This window comes from Notothenia rossii (assembly GCF_949606895.1).
Source record: "Notothenia rossii genome assembly, chromosome: 8".
NCBI classification, from domain to species: Eukaryota; Metazoa; Chordata; class Actinopteri; order Perciformes; family Nototheniidae; genus Notothenia; species Notothenia rossii.
The window spans coordinates 55625401-55647173 of record NC_136906.1 but is presented as its reverse complement, the minus strand read 5'-3'; the positions used below and the strand labels follow the sequence as shown (position 1 = coordinate 55647173).

The 21773-nt window shown below is 41.7% G+C and overlaps 1 protein-coding gene across 3 annotated transcripts in view; it reads left to right on the top strand.

Moving 5' to 3' along the window:
- The window catches only part of disp1 (dispatched homolog 1), a 112253-nt gene that overhangs the window by 66711 nt on the left and 23769 nt on the right, over positions 1-21773 (top strand). For 2 of the 3 annotated variants that reach the window (XM_079644631.1, XM_079644629.1), the window contains one exon: positions 15520-16159. In XM_079644631.1, coding sequence (XP_079500757.1) covers positions 15552-16159 — 608 coding nt within the window. In that variant the 5' untranslated portion in view covers positions 15520-15551. Of the gene's footprint in view, positions 1-7025; positions 7578-15519; positions 16160-21773 lie in introns of those variants that run through there. The other variant, XM_079644630.1, reaches the window with a different exon arrangement.

Here is a 21773-nt window from a genome sequence, read left to right as displayed (position 1 = left end):
TATTCTTCTTACCGTCGTCCAATTTAAAATGGTCCCACACAGCTGAAGTCTTCGTTATTTTGTGGGTGAAACGAGGTGAAACGACGTGAATCGAGGTGAAGCGAGGTGAAGCGTTAGTGACTGTGAGTGAACGCGATGTCAGGAGCACAGGCTGAGATTGTATATATTTCCGCATTTTAACAGTGCAATTCAAAAGTATAAATATAGTATAAGAATATGGCAATTCACCTTTATTAATAGCATACATTTAGAAGAAAAGATAATATTTAAAAAATAATGAATAATGAAATTGAAACCCGAATAGTTGGCCAACGAACGAATATTCGAATAGTCGAATATTCGGGTACAGCCCTAGTAATTAGAAGGCTGAGCCTGTTTTGTGCCAAAAGTGTGCTTATTCTAATGTGATAAAGCAACAGCAGTCTGTTTCTCATTTTTAAACATTATCTTCCTCTGCCAAATAAACGCAGCGTACTGAACCTGCATGCAATTTGAAAACCTGATGGTCTTTGGCTCACGCTTGAAAAGATAATAATGCTAGACAAAACTTTATAGAGAATCTGTGTTAGGTATACCCTGTGAGAGGTGATGATCCACTTTTCAGAACTAAAACATTGTCCTACTCTGCCAAAGGGAGATCGCTTTCCAGAGAAATGCTTGTAGCATGGCTCTTGATAATCTTGGAGACCACATAATGAATCCTCATGACTTAGGTGAAACGCTGACTCTATTTTCAAGCGCCATGAGGTTCACATTTGTGGTTTAAGAGCCATTTCCAGTGACTAATAGGATTGCTATTATGTACCAATATTCATGTGCGCTTTAGGATGGATGCTAATATCATAAGTGATCCCCTCGCCTTTTTTCATTATCAGTTGGTCTTTTTGGGTTAGCTGTTAAAATAAACGTGTGTTTCTTTTTAAAATGTTTTGATCTTTCCTAATAAGATCAGTCAGTTGTGGGTAGTCTGTCAATTATTTAAGTAGTGATGTGAGAGACAGCAAATTAACTCCACTTTGTTTTATTTTCTAATTATATTTGAAATGATAGCACATTTAAAATATGTTATCATCCAAAAAACAACTGGTAATCTTGCCTTTGCACTTGCTGACCATTGCGAATCCAACATGTGCATGTGATGTCATTCACACCTTCGAGCTGCCAGTCATCACATTGGGTAAGAATGTTGACTAAAAGGGCAGCTAAACGGCTCTGCTAATCACTTTTAATTTGAGCCAACCGCTCTCACTCTCCCTGCTCATTCTTATATCTGTCATTTTCTTTTCATCTCTTTGTTGTTTATGAAAGGAAATGGTAAGAAACAGACAGATAGGTCATCTGGATACAGCATGTCTCTAATCAACCAGAACAACATGGCTGCTCCGGTCCTAAGCTAACCTCATTCATGAGGCCTGTGCCACGTTTAAAAATAAAAACCGTAAAATATTAAGCCAGTTATAACAGAGAATCCGAGTTGCTACCCTAAATTAAATTAAAAACTTCCTACCTACCTTCAAACAATATTACAATTCAAAACTCTGTAAGATTACTGTTAACCTAGCGTAACATTTTGGTGAACTTGCTGCTGAAAATGCTAGTCGCAGAAATGCTCCCGCTAGGATGCTTTTCCACTTGTGGCTACTGTTTTGTGGAATCACAAGCCTGGTTTTCATGTTCCTTAGATTTTGAAACGTATAAAAGCCCCTCACAGCCAGATATATCCACTTCAATATTTTGATCTTGTGGTTTGCTACATAGCGTTCACATAGCAACTACGACTAGTTGGCGTCAACTATAGCTAGCCCAGTTAATCGCTAACAGATTAGCTAGCTAATACTTAACATCTATTGAAATTCGTCCTTTACAGTTCCAGCAGCGGTTTTTGTTTCTAAGATTGAAAGACATAGTTACTTCGACATGTGTTGACAAATAAATGAACCTTGTGATTAGACGTCTGCTGAAACTCGACTATACATTGTGACAATACCAAACCAAACCAACCAATTCCCAATGTTGAGGTAGAAAGTTAAAGGCAGTTATAGAACAGCTGTTTCTGTGGCTCCCCAGTACACATACATCAGATTGTGTGTACACACACACACACACACACACACACACACACACACACACACACACACACACACACACACACACACACACACACACACACACACATACACACACACACACACACACACACACACACACACACACACACACACACACACACACACACACACACACACACACACACACACACACACACACACACCCCCAGGCCCCCATTGGCTGCTTTACTTGGAGTCATTACAAGGAAAACAACAAGAAACCAAAACATGTGTACATGTGTGAGACATATGGTTCCTCATGAGTGCTAAATCAAGCTTTCCTCATGCGTATTACATATAATACAATGTTTTTTCATCAGATTTACAGTATAGCAGAGTGGCAGAAGTGAAACGGAACCTAAGGCCTCCTGTTCCTTAATGTGAGTGCAGTGTAACTTAGACACTAGCTCTCATTGGGGTTCCAGCCATTCGCAGACCCCTCGAGTCCTCGTCAGGGGTCTCGATGCTAATCGGGTGGGAGATGTCTGTCCTCACCGCCAAGGTGTCGAAGGGATAAGGTTTCCCTGGTTTCCGCATCTAAGACCTACAGAAGCCAGGGAGCAATGTGAGCAGTGCTGCCTGAGTTTAAATAATTCATTAAATTACTGCAGCACCTTTTATCTTTGTTTATTTAATTGTCCATATACATTCAATCATTCTTGATTCCACCTTTTTCTGCCCCCTTTTTTTAATTTTTTTTTACCATCTTCCTCTTCTGTCTTGTTAGCCAGACATTATTACATGCAGGGTTAGCTGCAATGCTCTAAGGGCTTCTAGGATTACCTGCTGCCTTCCTGCATATACGTATGTCAGAGCGCATTACCATCCAGCATCTTAACATTCTGCTATTAGATCTGCGTGAATGTGCTTTCAAATCACACAGCGAGATGGATCGTGTTTAAACTCACAGGACCAAGCCCTTTTTTGGAGAGATTTTTTCGCCTTTCCTGTTTCTCTTTGCAGATGTTTGAGGTTTTTGAAAACAACAACGTGCTGTTTGGGTTGCCCTGTGTGGCACATTTGCTTCACTTGAAAGGTAATCATAGTTATTCAAACCCCCAAATGTGGAATTAGTTTTGGAAAAATGATTCAAAAGACATACAGTGTCAAACACTATTCTTGACATGCCATGCCAAATGCCTTAAAAGGTTTGAAAACATCTTGTCCTCCTCTATCCTTCCCTCCCTCTTTAGCTGATGCACCCACCTTCTTTTTTTTGTTGTCCGCTAAACCTGTCACTTTGATGAGTTGTGTGCAATCATCCCAGGGGCCGTCAGGCTTTCACCAGGGCCTCCGTCCTTCCTGGTACAGTGCAGCCTTTGATGTGGTTCCTTCTTTAGCTCCATGCGGGGAGACCTTGGCTCAGCTAAACCCAAAATCAGCTTCTCTGATGCCTTTTTAACACCACATAATAACTTAATGTTGATCTTGGTGGAAGTAAGAAGCTAGACAGTGTTGCTAATGCTGAAATACTTTTGTGTTGTTATTTCAGAGGAAGGCATCATTGTGTTTAGTTGACCAACCACATGACCAGCATCAGTGGACTGGTGATGGGCGGTGTAATAACTCACAGGCAGCTCCCGCTCTGCTACACCCACAGGGAACTGGCCCTGAGTCTCAGAAGTATGTTATGGACCGGGATTCTGGGAATTGTAGTCTTTCTAGTTTCGTATTTTTCATAGTCTTATATTTCAACAGTTTTTCGACAAACTTAATTTTTTGACATGTGTAATTCGTGGCACAATTCAAACGGGATCGAAAGATACGTTTTATCGCCCCATTGACTTCAATACATAATTTTTCCGAAATAAGGTCCCATGGGTCGGAGGTAGATGGGCGGGACTTCGCCTCTCTATACAACACAATGAACTCTACACAAGTTATTTGTACCAGGTTATTATCATTAGAGACAACTACAAAGCACTAAATGGCTTAGGCTTTGACGGGCCCCGGGGCCAGCTGTGAGAGAGCGCCTCACTACTGCAGATGATTACAGCTTGCTATATGAACTGTGTCCTAATCCTGGTGGACAGCTGAAATTAAAGCCAGGTACGGCCCTCCGCCTTCCCAGAATTCCCTGTGATAAAGCTACTCCCCTGCTGAGAAGAATCAGTTGTTTGTGAGGAAATGCATCTCCAGAAGAGTCTGCAGTCTGTAAAGATGAGGTATTTCTTTTAGCCAATCAGTGGACACTGATTAAACTAAAAGATTAATAGCATACACTGGTTCATTTGAATGGGATTTCTGCATTGTGCCCAGCATGGGTTTACAATTCGGGAATGACAAACTTGGTCAACTTAAATGAGAGCAGGCATTGTAGTGTGCATGCTTCCTGGCTTTGCAGACCTTGAATGCATAATATAGACTATTTTTCATAATCCTTTAATCATGGTCATAACAGAAGTCGCTTTTGCTCTAAAAAATGGAAGCTTCATTTCATCAAGTTATCTTGCCACATTTATGTCATGCCCTGTATGAAGGTATCTTGTTGAGTTTCCTTATACTGTACAGTGTTTCCCCTAGGATGGAGTCATAGCAGCGGTGCTAAGGCACGTGGGACCAGTATAATGTGAGCGCGGAGCGCGTGACATTTTTTTGTGTGTGCACGTGCAAAGTGCGCCCCTCCAATTTGTTTCTATGTGTCTGCCAGCACAGGAAAGGCTCTTAAGGCCTAGTACCAGGGCCGGTTCTAGCCAATTTGCTGCCCTAGGCGAGATTTTATATATAAAGAATAAATGAAAAATCTCTACAAAAGACCAATACACTACAAAAACGGAAACTTATTGACAGAGGTAATATACATCAAATTGGCTTCAAATGTATTCAGTATTGTATGAACATGTTTTAATTGGGGGGTGGACGTCACATCCTCTAGGGGGGTCCGGGGGTATGCACCCCTGGGAAGATTTCTTTGAACATTTTAAAGTAAAATGCTTCAATCTGGTGCACTTTGAGCTGAATTACTAGAGACTAGGTCTAGGGGGTACAACTCTAAACACCCATATGAAAAAGATCGGTTCACATTTTAATAATCAAATAAGTATGTGAACATAACTAATAACCTACCATAGCCAATAACAAATAAATGTAACTTATTTTATTTTTGTTGTTCATTTATATTTTATTTTACCAGTTAACATTTATTTATTTATGCATATTTTTGTATCTCTCCAACTTTAAACGATATTTTTGGTTTACTGTCCTCATTGGAATGATTTCAAACCTGTTTTTATTTATGCTAATAATTATAAAGGAGTGCCTTGGAAATATGTGTTTACATAATTTGTAAACACATATTTGTTTGAGACCCACTGAGATAACTTAGACTAAAATTAACTATCCAAACACTCAAGAGTCCTTTACCTCACTGAGCCTCTCAGTCTGACAGGAGAGCTCTCTTCCACCCTGGTTGTAGAAACATCTACTTCTTATATCCGTTAGCGCAGCTAGCACCAGATTTTAATAACAACAGCGCCGGTACCGGCGCGCCCTCTCTCTCTCCCTCTCTCGCTCTCTCGCTCCCACGCTCGCACTTTGGCTGTGAGCTGCGGGCGCCTGATAAGCCGACATCCCCCACTTTCATCACTTACAGCGCCCATCGTACAGGGCAAATGAAAAGTGTAATCGGGGTGAAAAGGGTGTTACATTTACTTCATTATGAATGTTGTTACATCAAGGCCAAAAATTAGGATGAGCGCCAACGGTCAAAAATGTTTCCCCCCCCCCCCCAGATCTGGCGCCCTAGGCAACCGTCTATGCCAAAAATCGGCCCTGCCAGTACATACAGTGGCAATGTCTCAAGATTTAGCAAAAATACACCTTTATTGAACATACAGACACAAATACTACAAATCCACATAACAAGCAATCAAAAATGAGAAAGAGTCGCCAATTATTATTATTTTAATTTAAAAAAAAAAAAGTAAAAAGAAAATAAATAATGTTTTTTAATTTTTTGGGTACCTGGCTGGCGCCCCCCTAGCCGTGTTTCCAAACACTGCTGTATGTCGCTTATCCTTTCAAAGAAAAAAATAATTGCTAATATGTTCAAGAGCTGTGTCATTAACTTGGATAAGTGGAGAAGTTGAAGATGCGTATTCTATGATGAGAATATTAAGTTGAGCATGTATTAACATTGACAGCTTCCCCTCCTCTGAGGTTTGAATGAAACCACAGTTACCCAGGGCTTTTGTTGCTTTGGGTGGGGAGGTAGAAAGGATAGAGAGCATCTTAAAGTAGTTATTTAAGATAACCTAGAAGAGCAGCCAACACATCTGAACAGTAATCTATAATTTAAGTACACTGATGTGTTAAAGAACGGGTGTGGCCTTAATAAGTAATTATGTGGTCCAATTTCAGATAATTAAAGGCTTTCTGCTATCTCTGTAAGTAGGGTTGTTAAAAGACAACTTTGGTTGGATTTATAAAATGTAGGCCTACTTTGTATAATTAAGGTTGTACCTAAAGTCTTTTAACTATTCTAGGCCATTATGTATTGTATTATAACCCGAGAATAGCTAACTTGTCATTTGGGTTAAGCAAACAAGTTAAAGGGGGCCTATTGCTTTTTGGGGTTTCCCCTTTCCTGTAGTGTGTTTTATAGGTTTTTGTAAGTAAATGGTAGACGTACAAAAGCTAAAATTCCAAACAAGAGGGAGTTTCTCTCCCACACTCTCCCCTTGCCTCAAACGCCTCGATTGTAGTGCTTCCACAAAATATTGATATCACTACGTAACACTTGCACTTCTATTGGCTAGGCTCCGACACGTTGTGCTGATAGTTCAAGGGGCGGGGCACCTCTAAGCGGTTGACCAATAACAACAGAGCCGGTCAGCTAACCAATCAGTGCAGGCTGGGATCTGGTTTCAGACAGAGGGTGAAAAGACTTAAGCAGCAGTGCATGTGAAATCTGTTAAAGGACTATTGTATTTTGAATGTGTGACTAGCTTCGCATATTAGCATAGTGTATTCAATTGGTTGTTAAATAAAAGTTATCCTTCGCCTTCATTTGCCATTATGTCTGTTTAACCGTTATTAGTCGAGTACAATTCAAACTCCCGTTTTTACGTAGGCCTACTGCCTTTTGCCTCGAAACTCTTGTATTGCGCATGAGTGGTGAAGGTAGAAGGTACCTGCCGGTGTGGCTGGTTAAAGCAGCCGGCGAGGCTGTCCTATCAGTGGTCTACGGTGCAGTTCCAGCCCACCGCCTCCTGCCTCTGGAGAGAGCAGGGAGCCGGGGCTTGTGTGTGTGGCTGTTTGTCATTCTGGCAGGACACACTCCCACGAGAAACAGCCCGCTCTCCCCGAAACTTCTTGTTGCCTTTTCGGGGTGAATTGTTTGTCTACGCTTGGGGATATTTCTACTAAAACCAAAGGACTCTTTAATTGTTTTTGGTTGTAACGAAGCGCCGCGTGCTGCAGACAACACCGTCGATAACCAGAGCAAAGCATCGGGAAACACAACACACGGTAGGATACTATGAGTATGCTCTTCACACGGCTTTTGCCTGCTCTTTATGTGCATTTTCTCCGGATTTAGATTACCGTTTTAGACGAGGAAGTCAAGGAGGCTGCAATGGGAGGGTGCGTTAACGTGTTCCAAAGTATTGGGAAAATCCAAATTCGCTATTTGTGTTCGTTTGGGTCCATGCGCCTCCGTCGTAGAGCGTCAGTGTGTCTGTCCAAGTAGTTTGCCTGGAGCGGAGGAGACGGATGACAAAATGACTTTTCCCTTTAGCGTTTTCTGGATAGAACTGAGGCATTGACTTTGTTTTTAGTAAAGTAAAAACTAGTTTGTAGCTCCAATGTCCTCAATGCAATTCGCCACCAGTAGAATCTAAGAAAGCTTGCTGTTTAACTTTTCCCACTTAAAACATAAGCATAATTTTCTGAAGTTGCTGTTGCTTATCTTATCAACCTAATATAGGTAACTTACAGTTTGAAAGGTATAATGGATTTATGTTCAATGAGATGTATAGCCAAACAAAATGTAAGCAGCTTTACAACCAATATTAAATTAACTCTTGTTTTCACCGGAATGACACTGATGTAAATATTAGTTGACAGAGTATTCGCTTTACCCGTTTGGAAGAGCTTTTACATTAACGTTTTTATTACTAGTCTTTAAAGCAGACGTACTTTTTTATACAGTACATTTGCAGCATCTCATTCCATTTTAACAATGTTAAATAAGAAGTTCCATAGTTTTTACAACTCATTATGAAACTAATGTAGTTGTCATTGTAATGATTGTGTAAGACTCCTGGGTTGATGGAATGATAAAGAAGAACGGCAGGTTGCCTCTCTGTGTTCACTTATTTTACTACAAGACTTCCCTGTAGCCTTGAGCCATCTACATCAAATTGGAATGTTTTACAGCCCAGCTGTGAAAAAGCACCCAGAGGGGGTCAAATATGTCCAAAATCTCTCCTGACAACCAGAAACATGACATAGAGAATGTGTCCTAGAGCCATGTCTGGCGTGTGAGTACCTAGCAGAGACGACTGTTGTTGTTTTTGGCGTTGTTATTATTATTATTATTATAAGAAGTGATGGTGTTATTAACCGTCTCTTGACTGATATGTGGTAATTACTGCATATTAGCTTTAATTAAAGGGATGCAGGATGCCTTGCCTTGTGCTGCGCTGCTGCCTGTCGCCCTGGGTCTAACCATCTCTCACACCCCATAATCATAAACTTCACATGAAAGACGGCAGAAGACGCGCCTCGACACCACCTGCGTTAGTCCAAACCACGAACCCCGGTGGGAATCATTACACATGTTGGTTTTTGGTCTTGGCTTATTTAAAGGTTAAATAATCCTTCTTACCAAGGATTTATCTGGGTTTGAGGGGGGCTGAGTGTGGCTGTCATTACTGACACATGTAATCTCTTAAAGCTGCAGATATTAGGGTACAAATGCTCAGGATATGACACATAATCATTTTTATAAATCTATAGTTTGACCTGTTGGATAAACGGGAGTCATTGTTTAGGATTCAAGGTCAGTACATTTATCAAAGGTCAAAGCCAATCTGAACAACTGTACTTGTATATCTTGTGTGGTGGAATTTTGCTGCTAAATTCTTATGAGGTATGGCTTTCCATTTCAGTAATTTCTCTGTAGTTGAAGTACATCAATCCAAATTGAATACATTTGTTACAAGATGAGGTAAACAAATTAGAAAGTAGGAGGGAATCCCTAATCCACCCAATAATACACTTGCTTCTTTATTTCTTACTTGGTTGCTAGTATTACCTTCTTCTTTTCGGCTACAGTTTATTACTACCAGGTTGCATTGCGAATTAGCTTTAATTCAGTTATTCTGGCGTCTCTCTGAGATCAAGAACAACTGCTAAATTTCCTGCATAAATAGATGCATATTTAGTGCCGTGCTTCCAGTGGTTCAGGGTGCAGCTTGGTCCAGCTGTCAGCTTTTATTTTGAAGGGAGACACAAGACTCTGCTTGTGTCCGCACAGTCTGCCCTAGATGTCTCACCTGCCTGTCAACGCTCAGCATACACACTCATGTGCATACACAGGCTAAATTCCTTCAGGCACAAACAGCCCAAAGCACACTCGGTTGCACATTTACACCGTTACGTAGGAACTGAAATATATTATCTATATACACGCCATTCTTTTTTCTTACTTGATCTCCGGTAAGCCTTGGTGTTTCCATTCAAGGCTCTCTTAAAGTCCTGACAGGCTCTTGACAGCTGTGGGAGCCAGACTAATGACTTCATCTGGGTTTCCCTCACTATGCTATTCTGAGCTCCTCGGGCTCCGGAGTTATTCTTCCTTTCCCTAGCCTCCCCTTTTCTCAACCCCGTCCTCCCAGCCTCCCCTGACCCAACGGGGCTGTCATGCTCAGGTTTCACCGCTCACTCATGTTGAGGTGTCACAGAGCGCTTTGGTCGCATCGGGAGAAACAGGCTAGTGTGATGTATAGTTAGGAGCTTACATTTTTTCTGGGGTCATGGTTGGGGTGAAATGTAAACCCGCATGCGTGCAGGATTCTTACAGTCATTAAAAACCTGGAAAAGTCATGGAAATTCAAAATGCTAGTTCCAGGCCCTGGAAAAGTTATGGAAAACAATATTTTCCCCAAAGTTTTGCAAAAGTAATGGAAATGTAACTAAAGTTGCATCAAATATAATTTATATTTTATCTAATCGCCGAAATATTAATACTATAATGATAATAAATACCGTATCGTATAGTAATGAAATGTAAAATGACATTTAACTGTCGAGGTATTTTGCTGGTGAAATATTTTAGTTGCTTTAGCGTTGCTTTAGAAGCTAGTAAACTAACTATTTGATTTGTTTTAGATAGGCACAACAGACCTTATTTTCCTGTTCCATGTTAAAATAAACAATTTTCAGTGGTACCGCGGAGAAAGAGTAATTTATTTGGTCATGGAAAATTAGGTAAAGGTCATGGAAAAGTCATTGAAAATCATTGGTGAAAAAGTGTATGTACCCTGGTGCATAGGTTGCTTGAAAGGGTAAGTGATCAAATCAAGGTTGCAGTTTGGACATCAAAGTCATTTTGAAGTGGCTTCAGTCACAATGGTTTTGAGTGGATATTGTGAGAGGACAAAGCAATCATGTTACACAGTATATGGTGCGTTTTGAAGCTCTGCAGTAATCAGTTTAGGTCCACAGCATCTCAAACATTTTCCACGTCATCAACCTCCAGTCTAAGATTTATGTCTTGATGGAATCTCAGATAGTCTTGGCTCTTCATGCATCAACAAAGAGTTATTCACAATAAGTGCTGTCATTTACATATTTAGAAAGTAAGGACACCAGTTGTCACAGCAGTATTGACAGCTGATCAGAATGTGAAATTCATACTGGGGGATTGTAATAGCATTATTGTGAACCAACACAAAATTCTGTAAGGATTAGCTTCTGATTAGTGATTAAGGTCATACACTCGGCTTCTTCTTCCAAATGCAGGACATTTCTGCTCGATGTGACCTTAACCTCTGAGGCATGTTGCACTTCTGGCCACATGTGAGGAAGGTATTTGACCTTTGGCAGATTTGAAAACGTAGTTCTTGCCTACTATAATTGTTCCATCCAGAATTGAGACGCTGGTCTTTCTGAAGAAACTGGCTGAAATAATAGTTCCAGAAATAGTTAAAGAAACAAACCCTAGATATCAGCCATGTTTCCATACTCGTCTTTTTATGTGCATTTTGAAATATCTCATACAAAATGCGATTTGCACGAGGTTGGGCGGAACCCCTTGCGGTGAAAACAACCAGATTAGTTTGTTTCCACGGTTGCCTCCCCTGCTAGCTTGCATCGCTTAGCACAGCAGTCACATGATTGGTTGCATGTCGAAAGGTCAGCAGCAATCGAGGACAAAGTTGAAATAATTTTAGCGCAGCGCTCTGCGACAATTTCGACCGGTGCAGGCTTGTCACTAAATGTAGCTTAAGGAAATTACTTTAGGGTCCGCTAAGGTTGCCGGTGTCTTGGCCAAACAATAACATTTGAACAAACCGCAAAGACTAGCACATCAGCCAAATTCTTTGCTTGCATAAGAAAAAAAACATCTCTTCATTGTTGGTGTCAGTAGTCTGTACTCGCCATTTCAAAAAGGGTATTGGGAAGGCTATGACTGACCACATGCATGCTGCTGTAATAATACACTCATTGAATCAATGCGTAGTTTGCTGACCATTTTTACACTTATTTTTTCAGAAGGTAAGATGCATTGGATGGGCGATTCGTTTTGTTTCCGGTTCACAATTGCTAGTTCTTCTACGCCTGTTCACTGCGGAATTACAGCCATAGGTCAATTGTAGCATATACCGCCAACTTCTGACCGCTTTGCATTATGTATATCATTAACCCCAAACCAGTTGATGGAAATGCCCAAATTCACATTTATCTTTTACGAAATGTCAAAAGTTTACGTAGATTGGCTTGATATCTGAATAAAACATGTCTAAAGTCTCTGTCTGTCTGTCTTTGAGCCTTATAATATTATTATTTCCTCCTATCTTATATCAGGTTTCTTTCCAACATGAGTCTGAATTTTAGGCTCTGTTCCAACAACAGCGCCCACCTCAACCCTGCATTACCTGTGACACACAACTCAACCGCTTTTGAAGTGTGTCAAGCATATCATGGCACAAAGCTGCAGACACACATACTTTTCTTCCTCCTCACTCTTCCCCCTTCTCTGGTGAAATAGCACACAATCACATTTTCACATCGCGGTCTCCTGTGAGGTTTTTTTGTAACTCAAGCCGTACCACATATAGGGGCTGAAACTGTAGCATAACGTGAACCTTCTGTTTGTTCTCACTCTGTTGGAACAATCTTTTTAAGCCTCCAATGCAAGAGTGTCTCATGCTTTGTAATCTATACAAACACCAAAGATTTATGCCGGGTCGTAGTCATGCTTCATAAATCATATTGATCTGAAACGGCCCTTATTTGATGTTGGGACTCCCATAAGGAGACAGAAAACTTTTTTGCCAAATATTTCAGTGGTGATTCAGAATACATCAAAAACTCCTTCCCATCGAACGCTTTTGAGCGTCTGTTTGACTTTCCTTTGTTTTGCAAGGCAGGATCAGCATGGGGGTTTTCAGTTACACTTACACTTTTCTTTGCATCTATCAGCTGTTAAAAGTCACTTTGATCTTTATTAAGCTTTGTTTGATAAAGTTACTTTACATTTAGCAATATTCTGGTTTTCATTCATTAATCCTCGTACTCCACTGTCCGTATTGTAACTTTTAACAATGTATTGTTGTTAAATATGTAAGTGCAATGTGCAAATTACTTTCTAATATAATATGAAGATATTTATTTAAATTTGTTTTTGCCCTTTTTCTTGTTAAACTTCATATTGTTATTTACATTCTTTTATAAAAAAAAAAATTATATTTGAATTTTTATTCTAAAGTTAAAGCAACTTCAAAGCCACAAAACCTTATTTCTCACATTTCTTCAGAGTATTCTGATTAATATGTTGTACTTAAATATTAAACCGTAATTAATGCGTAGACATATCCTTGTTGAAAATGCTATTTTTGAGAAGTTACAGGCACCTCTTTGAATATAATTTTTTGCATCTATAATGAGATTACAATGTTTCCTCGGTTTGCAAAACAACTTCATCTGATGTTTTTTCTCACAATGTGTTTATGCTGTACCATAGTTTTGCTCCTGCAGTCTCTTCAGCGGATTCTTAATATGAAACAGCTTTCTTGCTCACTTTGAGTTAAAAAAAAAAAAGGTTCCCTTTCGAGATCCCTGTTGTAGTAGATTGATGTTCAGTTCACACTTTGTCAATACTAGATAAACATCATTCAACACCATTTGGATTCTCTCAAAGAAGATCTTTGTGTCTCAATTCTCAGTTTGGAGCAGCAGTGTGTTCAATCTCAAAATGATTGCTCATTTGTTCTTGAAAACTGACAGTTAAAGGGCCGGAAAAAATAGATTGCGTATATTCACGTTTGCATCATTCTGTTTTTAAGGAATATTGTACTAGTTTAGGAAATATGCATATTACATGACATTACTTGTTGCTTGTTACACGCTTTTATCCAAAGCGACTTACATACTCAATACTGTGGGCAATCCCCACAGGAGCAATTTGGGGTGAAGTGTCTTGCCCAGGGACGCAATGACATGCTGACTGCAGCGGGGTTTGAACCTATGACCCCTGATCCAAACACCAAGCACTACGCCTCTGCATAGACTCTCCCTTGGCGAGAGTTACATGAAACCAATATCATATGGATAAACTTTAAAGGTAGAGCCAGAAGGCTGTCAGCTCGATTAGCATATGATGTAAAAGCGTCCGAAGCCGTATACAATTACAATTCACCAACCAGCACATCCAAAGGCTATTATTTGGCATATTTCTCGTTTCTTTAATTTGTAATAAAATAAAGTGGACTATTTGTGATTTCACTTGTGTATATGAATTACTTGGTAGCAGTGCTCTACTGGCAACAACAAGCCTCCAAAAAGTTAGTGGAAGGGTCTAACCAGCTCACCACTCCACATAACTTGCCATTTTATGTGTGGTGGTTTTTGTGTGGATTTATCAGACAATAATACAATGTTTCAGCTTCAGACAGAGCCAGGCTGTTTCCAATTGCCTCCAGACTTTATGCTAAGCTACCTATCTTTGGCATCTTCCTATTTAATAGAATGCCTGAATAGAAGCCAGAAATATAGTCTGTGATTAGGAGCTGTGTTCCACATATTGTGGATCTCTCCATACATTTCTTCAGTAAATACCATACTTCTGAATGTCGAAATCTTGTAGCAATAACAGCGGTTGCCAACAAATGAGATGACTTAAAGTAATGTTGAACATAACTGCCTTTTAGGTTAGCGGTGGTGATAGTGTGTGTTTTGCTCCGCTCTCCGGTCCGTCACAGTGGGTGGAGCAGCAGGATTTCTGCTTCACACACGTTGCATACCGCTATTTTATTGTCATTTTCAGACACCTTAAAATAATGCCAGACCGGTGGAGCCATTTTTGCGAGCTTGTCTTGCCGCGCACATAGAAACGTGTCATGTATTTTACGTCATGTGATCGGCTCTCCCGATCGGAATTTATAGAGAGCACCGATCGATCGGCAGAGAGTGAATATTGGCCGATATCGAACGTTTATGATACATAGCACATTTGGCTTCACCGGTCTGGCATTATTTTAAGGTGTCTGAAAATGACAATAAAATAGCGGTATGCAACGTGTGTGAAGCAGAAATCCTGCTGCTCCACCCACTGTGACGGACCGGAGAGCGGAGCAAAACACACACTAAGAGTTAGACCTAACACACTTAGCTTTTTTATCTACCTCTGGAACAAGCTAAACTAGTTATAAATATGTTTATTCTTCACTGTCGGGTCACTCATTACTGGATCAGTGAGCTGCATGAGATACTGACAGGCTGTCAGGAGATGGAGAGAGGAAAAGAGAGCGCTTCCGCTCATTTCTCCCGTGTTATTCTCCAAAGTTAATGTCAACTTGAATAATGTACTTCATTTGAATGTACTAATTATGTTGGTTGTTGTTTGTTGAAGCGCCAGTGAATGAGCCCCGTTAACTGAGTTTTAAACATCACTTTAAATGGAAGATTCCCATTGGCCCCGCCCACTCGATCGGATCGGCGATCGGTATCGGCCGATACTGATTCTGTCGATCGGATCGGCGATCGGTATCGGCCGATACTGATTCTGTCGATCGGATCGGCGATCGGTATCGGCCGACACTGATTCTGTCGATCGGCCCCAAAACTGGCGATCGGAGCATCCCTAATAAATATTAACCACCTCACAGTTTACATTCCTCTCCAACCCACTGTTTGGTCTTCCTAACAGATCCTTAACTTTTCTCTGTTTTTTTTTCTCCCCCAGAGGAGTGACCGTGTCCTTGCCAGGAGAGGACCATGGCCCTGAGCGATGCCAGCGGCGACTCTGTGGCCCTCGGCAACGGAGGACACCATAATCTCAGCGCCAACGGAAACGGCCCTTCAAACAGCAGCACACCGGTCAGCAGCGGCCAAGACCCTCTCACAGCCGCTGACTGCCTCACAGATGGAGACCAGGAGGTTGTAGTAAAGGACGGGGGGTGTAAAGTCCAGCAGAGATCACACGTGGTCCAGAGAACAAACAGACCCAGCCAGAATGGTGGCATGGTCAAACAGAACAGCTCCCTGAGGAACCTTCCCCCATCCTCCCCCAAACGCCACGTCTCCTCCAGCCTGTCCCAGTCCTCCTCCTCCCACTCGCTGCAGCCCCTCCCCCTCTGCTGCCAGCACTGTCACTTCCACTCCCCCCTGTGCTGCCCCTGTGGACAGCAGGACTGCCCCCTCTTCCAGAACCCAGGCACAGGCCCAGGGTCTGGGACGGCTTCATCCTGCCCCTGCTGCCTCTCTGCCTGCACATACTCTCACCCCCATGCCCATCCTGCTCACCCGTCCTCCCCCCTCTGTCTCCAACACCTCCATCAACAGCGCTGGCAAGAGCGTCTCCAGAACCAGACGCCTGGAATCAGGTAAGGGGGAGGGATAGGATTTTGCGATGTCAATATTAAGTTCTATATAGATTAAATGTCAATGTATTCAAAATAATGACTTGGTATCTGTTAGCCAAATATTGCGTGCTATTGTTGTATTGGTACCCTGATCAGGACACCCATTTAAAGACAGGGTTCCCGCGGGGTCTTAAAAAGTCTTGCATTTGATCATCAGAATTGAAGGCCTTAAAAAGTCTTAAATATGATCGAAAAAATAAGAAAGATCTTAAATATGATTTAGAATGTCTTAAGAATTATCAGATTTGAAAAGTACTTCTGTGTTGCGATTATGCCTAAATGTGTTTTGGGGGAAATGTCCGGGCTGCAAAGTAACCAGTACGGTAAGAGCCTTTCAGTTCCCCCCAACAATTTGTATAGAAATAAATCAACATGGAACCAGTAATCACTAACTTTGTTTCCCCAACCAAGCTTCAGCTAAACTCTGGTATCTTTGAATCTATTTACAAATAAATATGGGGAAGTGTAAGTTCAACCGTATTTGGTTGGAAAACATCGAATTTAGTGCTTGGTTGAAACCAGTGGAGGGGAACGTGTTTGAAGCCCGATGCACCTTTTGCAAACAAAATTAGCATTTGTTTTTGCTAATGCAGCGTTAGCTAGTGCAGCGTTGGCTAGTGCAGCGTTGGCTAGTGCAGCAGCTCCCGCAACAACATCGGGGGACCTCCGGGTGGCGTTTGGGTCTACGTCAACCCTAAAAGCGGAGGTCCTGTGGACGCTAAATACCGTAGCTAAACACCAATCATACAACAGCATGAAGGCAGCAGAGCTCTGAATACAGCTCTTGTCACTCACTCACTCACTCACACACACACACTGATATTGGAAAAAACTGACATTGCGATATTTTCTTCCCCTGCGATATATATTGCGATATGGGAATTTAAGAAAAGACCGTTTGTTTTGTCCGCAAACCATCCTTTCTTGAACTTCAATGCTATACAATTGGTATTTTTTTAACAATATTTAACCGGATGAAGGATTTTAGTCACGGACGTCTGGATCTTAAGTTATCAGAGCAACAAGCTGAGCTAGCTCAATTATCCTGCTGTGATCTGACTGACATGCAGATCCTGCATGTCAGTCACTCAAGTACCCCTGCAGTATTTCCCACAGAATTTGATTCTATTTGTGGGGGAACGGCACGGCACTAACCTATTCGGGTTGCCCACGCATCCCCCCCCCCCCCCCCAAATAACAAAATAAATGCGAGTTCATGGCTACTGTTTTTTATTTTACGATATGTATTTGTGGCGGACGGTATTTAATTGTGGTGGCCCGCCACAAATGAATCGATGTATGTGAAACACTGCCCTGACATGAGAGCCGTGCAAGTCTTCCTTTTGTAGCAAGCAGCAAAATAATTGTTTGAGTTCATTTGCCAACTTAATATCGCACGCCCAAAAAAAAAAATAATCACATGTCCTGCGATGTCAATATCATGCATGCGCATAACACGATTATCGTCACGACGCGATATATCGTGCAGCCCTAACTCACACCCACACACATACACACAGAGACACACACACTACACACGTTTTGTCTAACACGCTAACACAGTTCTGTGTACTGTTATGCTGTTATGTTCAGTCATCGTTATTATGTTGAACATGAATACACTTACATTTACAGTGTACTGCACACGCAGTTGGAGAGGTCAGAGCGGAGGCAGCCAGTCTAGCTCAAGGGCACTTGGGCAGTGGCCCAGGAGGTGAACTGGCTCCTCTCCAGTACCAGTCCACACTTTGGCGCTGACATGAACAGAAATGTTCATTTCCTTGTATCATATCATAGGTCGATGCATACAAACAATCAAAACCATGTCCATGTATCGTACGATAAGTTCGATAAAATCATTATTGGGACAGCTCTAGTTTTGTGTTGTAAGACAGGTTGGGGTTTGTTTTTTTCTAGTGTGTGTTGGCTTCCTCGTTCTTACATGCTTCCACTTCCAGAGAATGTATACATGTGTTCACCCAGTGTACAAATCACATGTTTCTGTATGTGTGTGGATGATTGTGTATCCAGCTGGAGTGGGTCACGGTTGTTTGGTGCTAGGATACAAATGGGCAATACTTTGGACAAAATACAAGAAGGTTATTTCACCAGAAATGTTCTCCAAATAGAGGTCTGTCATGGTATTTATACCAGTAATGTCTACCCCAGCATGTTGTCAGAATGAGAGCAAATACAACTTGTCACTGACTGATGGAAGCCTTTTGAGGTTTTGTCGGTTGTCATACCACAGCTTGAGCCCTGAGTCTGGAGACTGCAGGATGAGGGTAAAGCTGCAAACTTGTTGACACACTATACAAATGTTGGGAGCATGACTTGAGTAGGAAACCACACTTCAAACTGTTTGTGCCAGACCTGAATTATACCCTTAAGCTCCCTTTTTATGTCCACTATATTGTGTGTGTTTGTCTGTAGGCTGTAAGGGCTTGTGGGTCCCTTTTAACCCGTGTCAATGTGCACTTACAACTAAATTAAATTGAACTCAGGTTTCTTTAAAAGCACCCTATTCTGCTCATTTTCAGGTTCATATTAGTATTAAGTGTCTCTACTGTGACATGTCTCCATGCTTCAATGTTCAACCTTTTGATATGGCTTGTGTTTACTAGACCCTCCTGGCTGTGGGGATGCAAACAGGAGACAGGAATTTAGCATGTTATTTTTCTATACCTGCACACAAGCAGACTCATGGCAACCAGTCAAAGCAGAATGTTGGCATTCAACTCCTTTGTTGGCAAACTCCTTTTTCTGTCCTCAAGTGATCCATCTTTAGAGAGGTGGTTCTTTCCCTTTTACACCAAAGCCACAGGCCTTCCACCGCATTTCAAACTGGAACCATTTAATGCCTCGCATAATCATTTGCATAATCCTATATTTACCCTCTCCACAGAGGCGGGGTGGGCAAGTAATTATTTACTCATATCAACTCCTTTTTATGGGAGCATCTCGTTGCGGGGAATCTGATTTGCATGAGGCTTAATTTCTGCTTCCCGACATGGAATTTTCCTCGCCGGAATTATGTTGGATCTCCCCCCGTCATTTTCATTAGAAAGAGGGCCGTTGTGGGTGGCGGTGAAAGCTGAGGGTTGTGTAGCCGCAGTGGGAACGTACACGGAACCTGGTGAATGTACAAATGAAACCCTGGGTGGGCACTGAGAGGCAAAACAGGATTATGTTGCAGGCATTTAGACGCATTCACTCCCGGTTATTCCTCCTCCTTCATATTTTCTGTTTTCCTATTAACACTCTTTCTTTCTTCATCTCTGTCCCTCCCTCCTCCCCCTCCCCTGTCTCTTGTTCAACATGAGAATGGGGAGCAGATGTGGTGTTTTGCGTCTCTAATGTTGAACCACTCTCTTATTTACCAAACAGGTCCCTCTTGTTCGGCGATGACAGGTTTGAATTACAGGGCCTGGGTTTCCTCCAAGACTGCATCCACGACCCCCCCGCCTGTGTGTGTGTGTGTGTGTGTGTGTGTGTGTGTGTGTGTGTGTGTGTGTGTGTGTGTGTGTGTGTGTGTGTGTGTGTGTGTGTGTGTGTGTGTGTGTGTGTGTGTGTGTGTGTGTGTGTGTGTGTGTGTGTGTGTGTGTGTGTGTGTGTGTGTGTGTGTGTGTGTGTGTGTGTGTGTGTGTGTGTGTGTAGTCCTCCCCCCTGCACTGTGGAGTTTATTTGCTAAACGCCATACTAACTAACACATAAACCAAGATACTATATATTCCTCCATTATTTGTGGTGTTTGTAGTCAGACAAGATGGTGTCGGATATCAGTTTGATCTGCCTCAGTGGCTGTGATCTGCCAGATTAGCCGAGGGATTACATCTGCGATCACACACAAACCTCACACACACTGATAAGGTGTAACTTTAGCTCTTCGGGGAGACCTTTTAATGCGGGGATTTTTATGCCCCTGTTCTCGGCGTCACAAATCCATTTACCCAGATTAGCTTGTACTTTGTTTCCTAATGTTTCTATTTTGAGAAGATCAAAAGCCTTTGGGGTGTTATCTACGTATCAAATAAAGCAAAGCTTTGGAGAAAGGCAAGCCACAACTCAGCACTTTCTGCAGAGGGAGTTAAAAAACCGATGGGTCTGTTAAAAGTATTAGGACCATGTCTGTGTTTCCGCTGTAAGATGATCTTTTACAGACATTTTATGTGTACTATTTAAGAATGGACGGAAACAGTGTGTCCTTGGGATGTCAGCTGTTTGGCCCCTGTCAGTTTAGTGTGTGCCAGCAGGTTTAAAGGCTTCAGGTGAAAGCCCTTTAGACAAGACTTGGGGGGAAGAAATTAGTTGTGGCTGCTTCTTTTGAGAAATTCTCCCAATGAATGTCTTTTACACTCAAGTATTTATGTTAAAGTTTAAGATGAGAGTAAGGATTATTTTTCATTGGTGGTTAATATGTTGATTATTTGTTTGAAAAAGATTGACCTATCACAACAGAGCCGGCCAGCTAACCAATCAGAGCAGACTTGGCTCTGGTTTCAGACAGAGGGTGAAAAGAGGTGCTGCACAGCAGAGGCACAAAATACAAATACGAACCTCAAAATGAGCATAACACTGTACGCCTTCCTTAAATGACAGTATGAAGTTTTATTGATGTATCTGTGCTTGGCTTGACATATAGTTTAGTTGAAAACGTAAAAATTGTGGAGTTCGTATCCATATATAGTCTGAAAAGTGGATACAGTAAAGTCCTTAGCACTTATGTCCATCTATCATTTGGCAGGGGGATAACATAAAAATGATTAGGATCAGGTCCGAATACTGCACTATTATTTGATAGTTGTACAAAGACTTGTGTATTTTAGGACAGCTTGTATCTGTGTGTATTACATTTAAAATCTGTTGTTTGATTGTGTTTTTTGTTTGTGTGGAATTGTGTGTAACCCCTCAATGTAGTTACATTTCAGTATCCATTCTTGTAGGAAGTAGTAGTTTTATTCCTGTCTGTCTCTTTTTGGCTTTTTGGAAGACTATGGCTAGTTGAGCAGAGCCCAGCAAATGCAGCCCTAAAGTGTTAATCTGGAGTCAAGTATGCACACTCAGACCACTGCTACAGTCTCAAGGCTTTACTCGGGTGTCTGTGAGTGCACACTTATGGTAGATGCAGGCCAGAGGGAGAACTGTATTTAGGGCAATGTGTAGCTTCAGGGCACCTGACTTCCTGCTAACCTGCTCCTACCTGCACCGCTGACCTGCAGCGGCCACCAAACTGCTCACTGACACTCAACCATCCGGGGTCAGGTCGAGTATTTAACCCCCCCACCCCCTTGCTCACACTCTGCTCTCCTGCTGCGAAATGTTTCTACCCTCTTCCCCGATGCCTCTCGCAATAGCTCTTGTTGTTTATGGCAACCACAAGTTTGGTTTAGATTCATGCCTTGTCAGATAGCAATAATTCCCGTCTCCCACTCCCCTCTGACGCCCGCTCAGGAACGGTCAGCTTTTATTATCTCCAGCAAGTATGAATTGAACATTTTGGTTGCTATGACGGACCAGGGGAAAATGCATTAAAACATGACAACTCAACTAGTAGAGCATTCATCATGTGTTATTA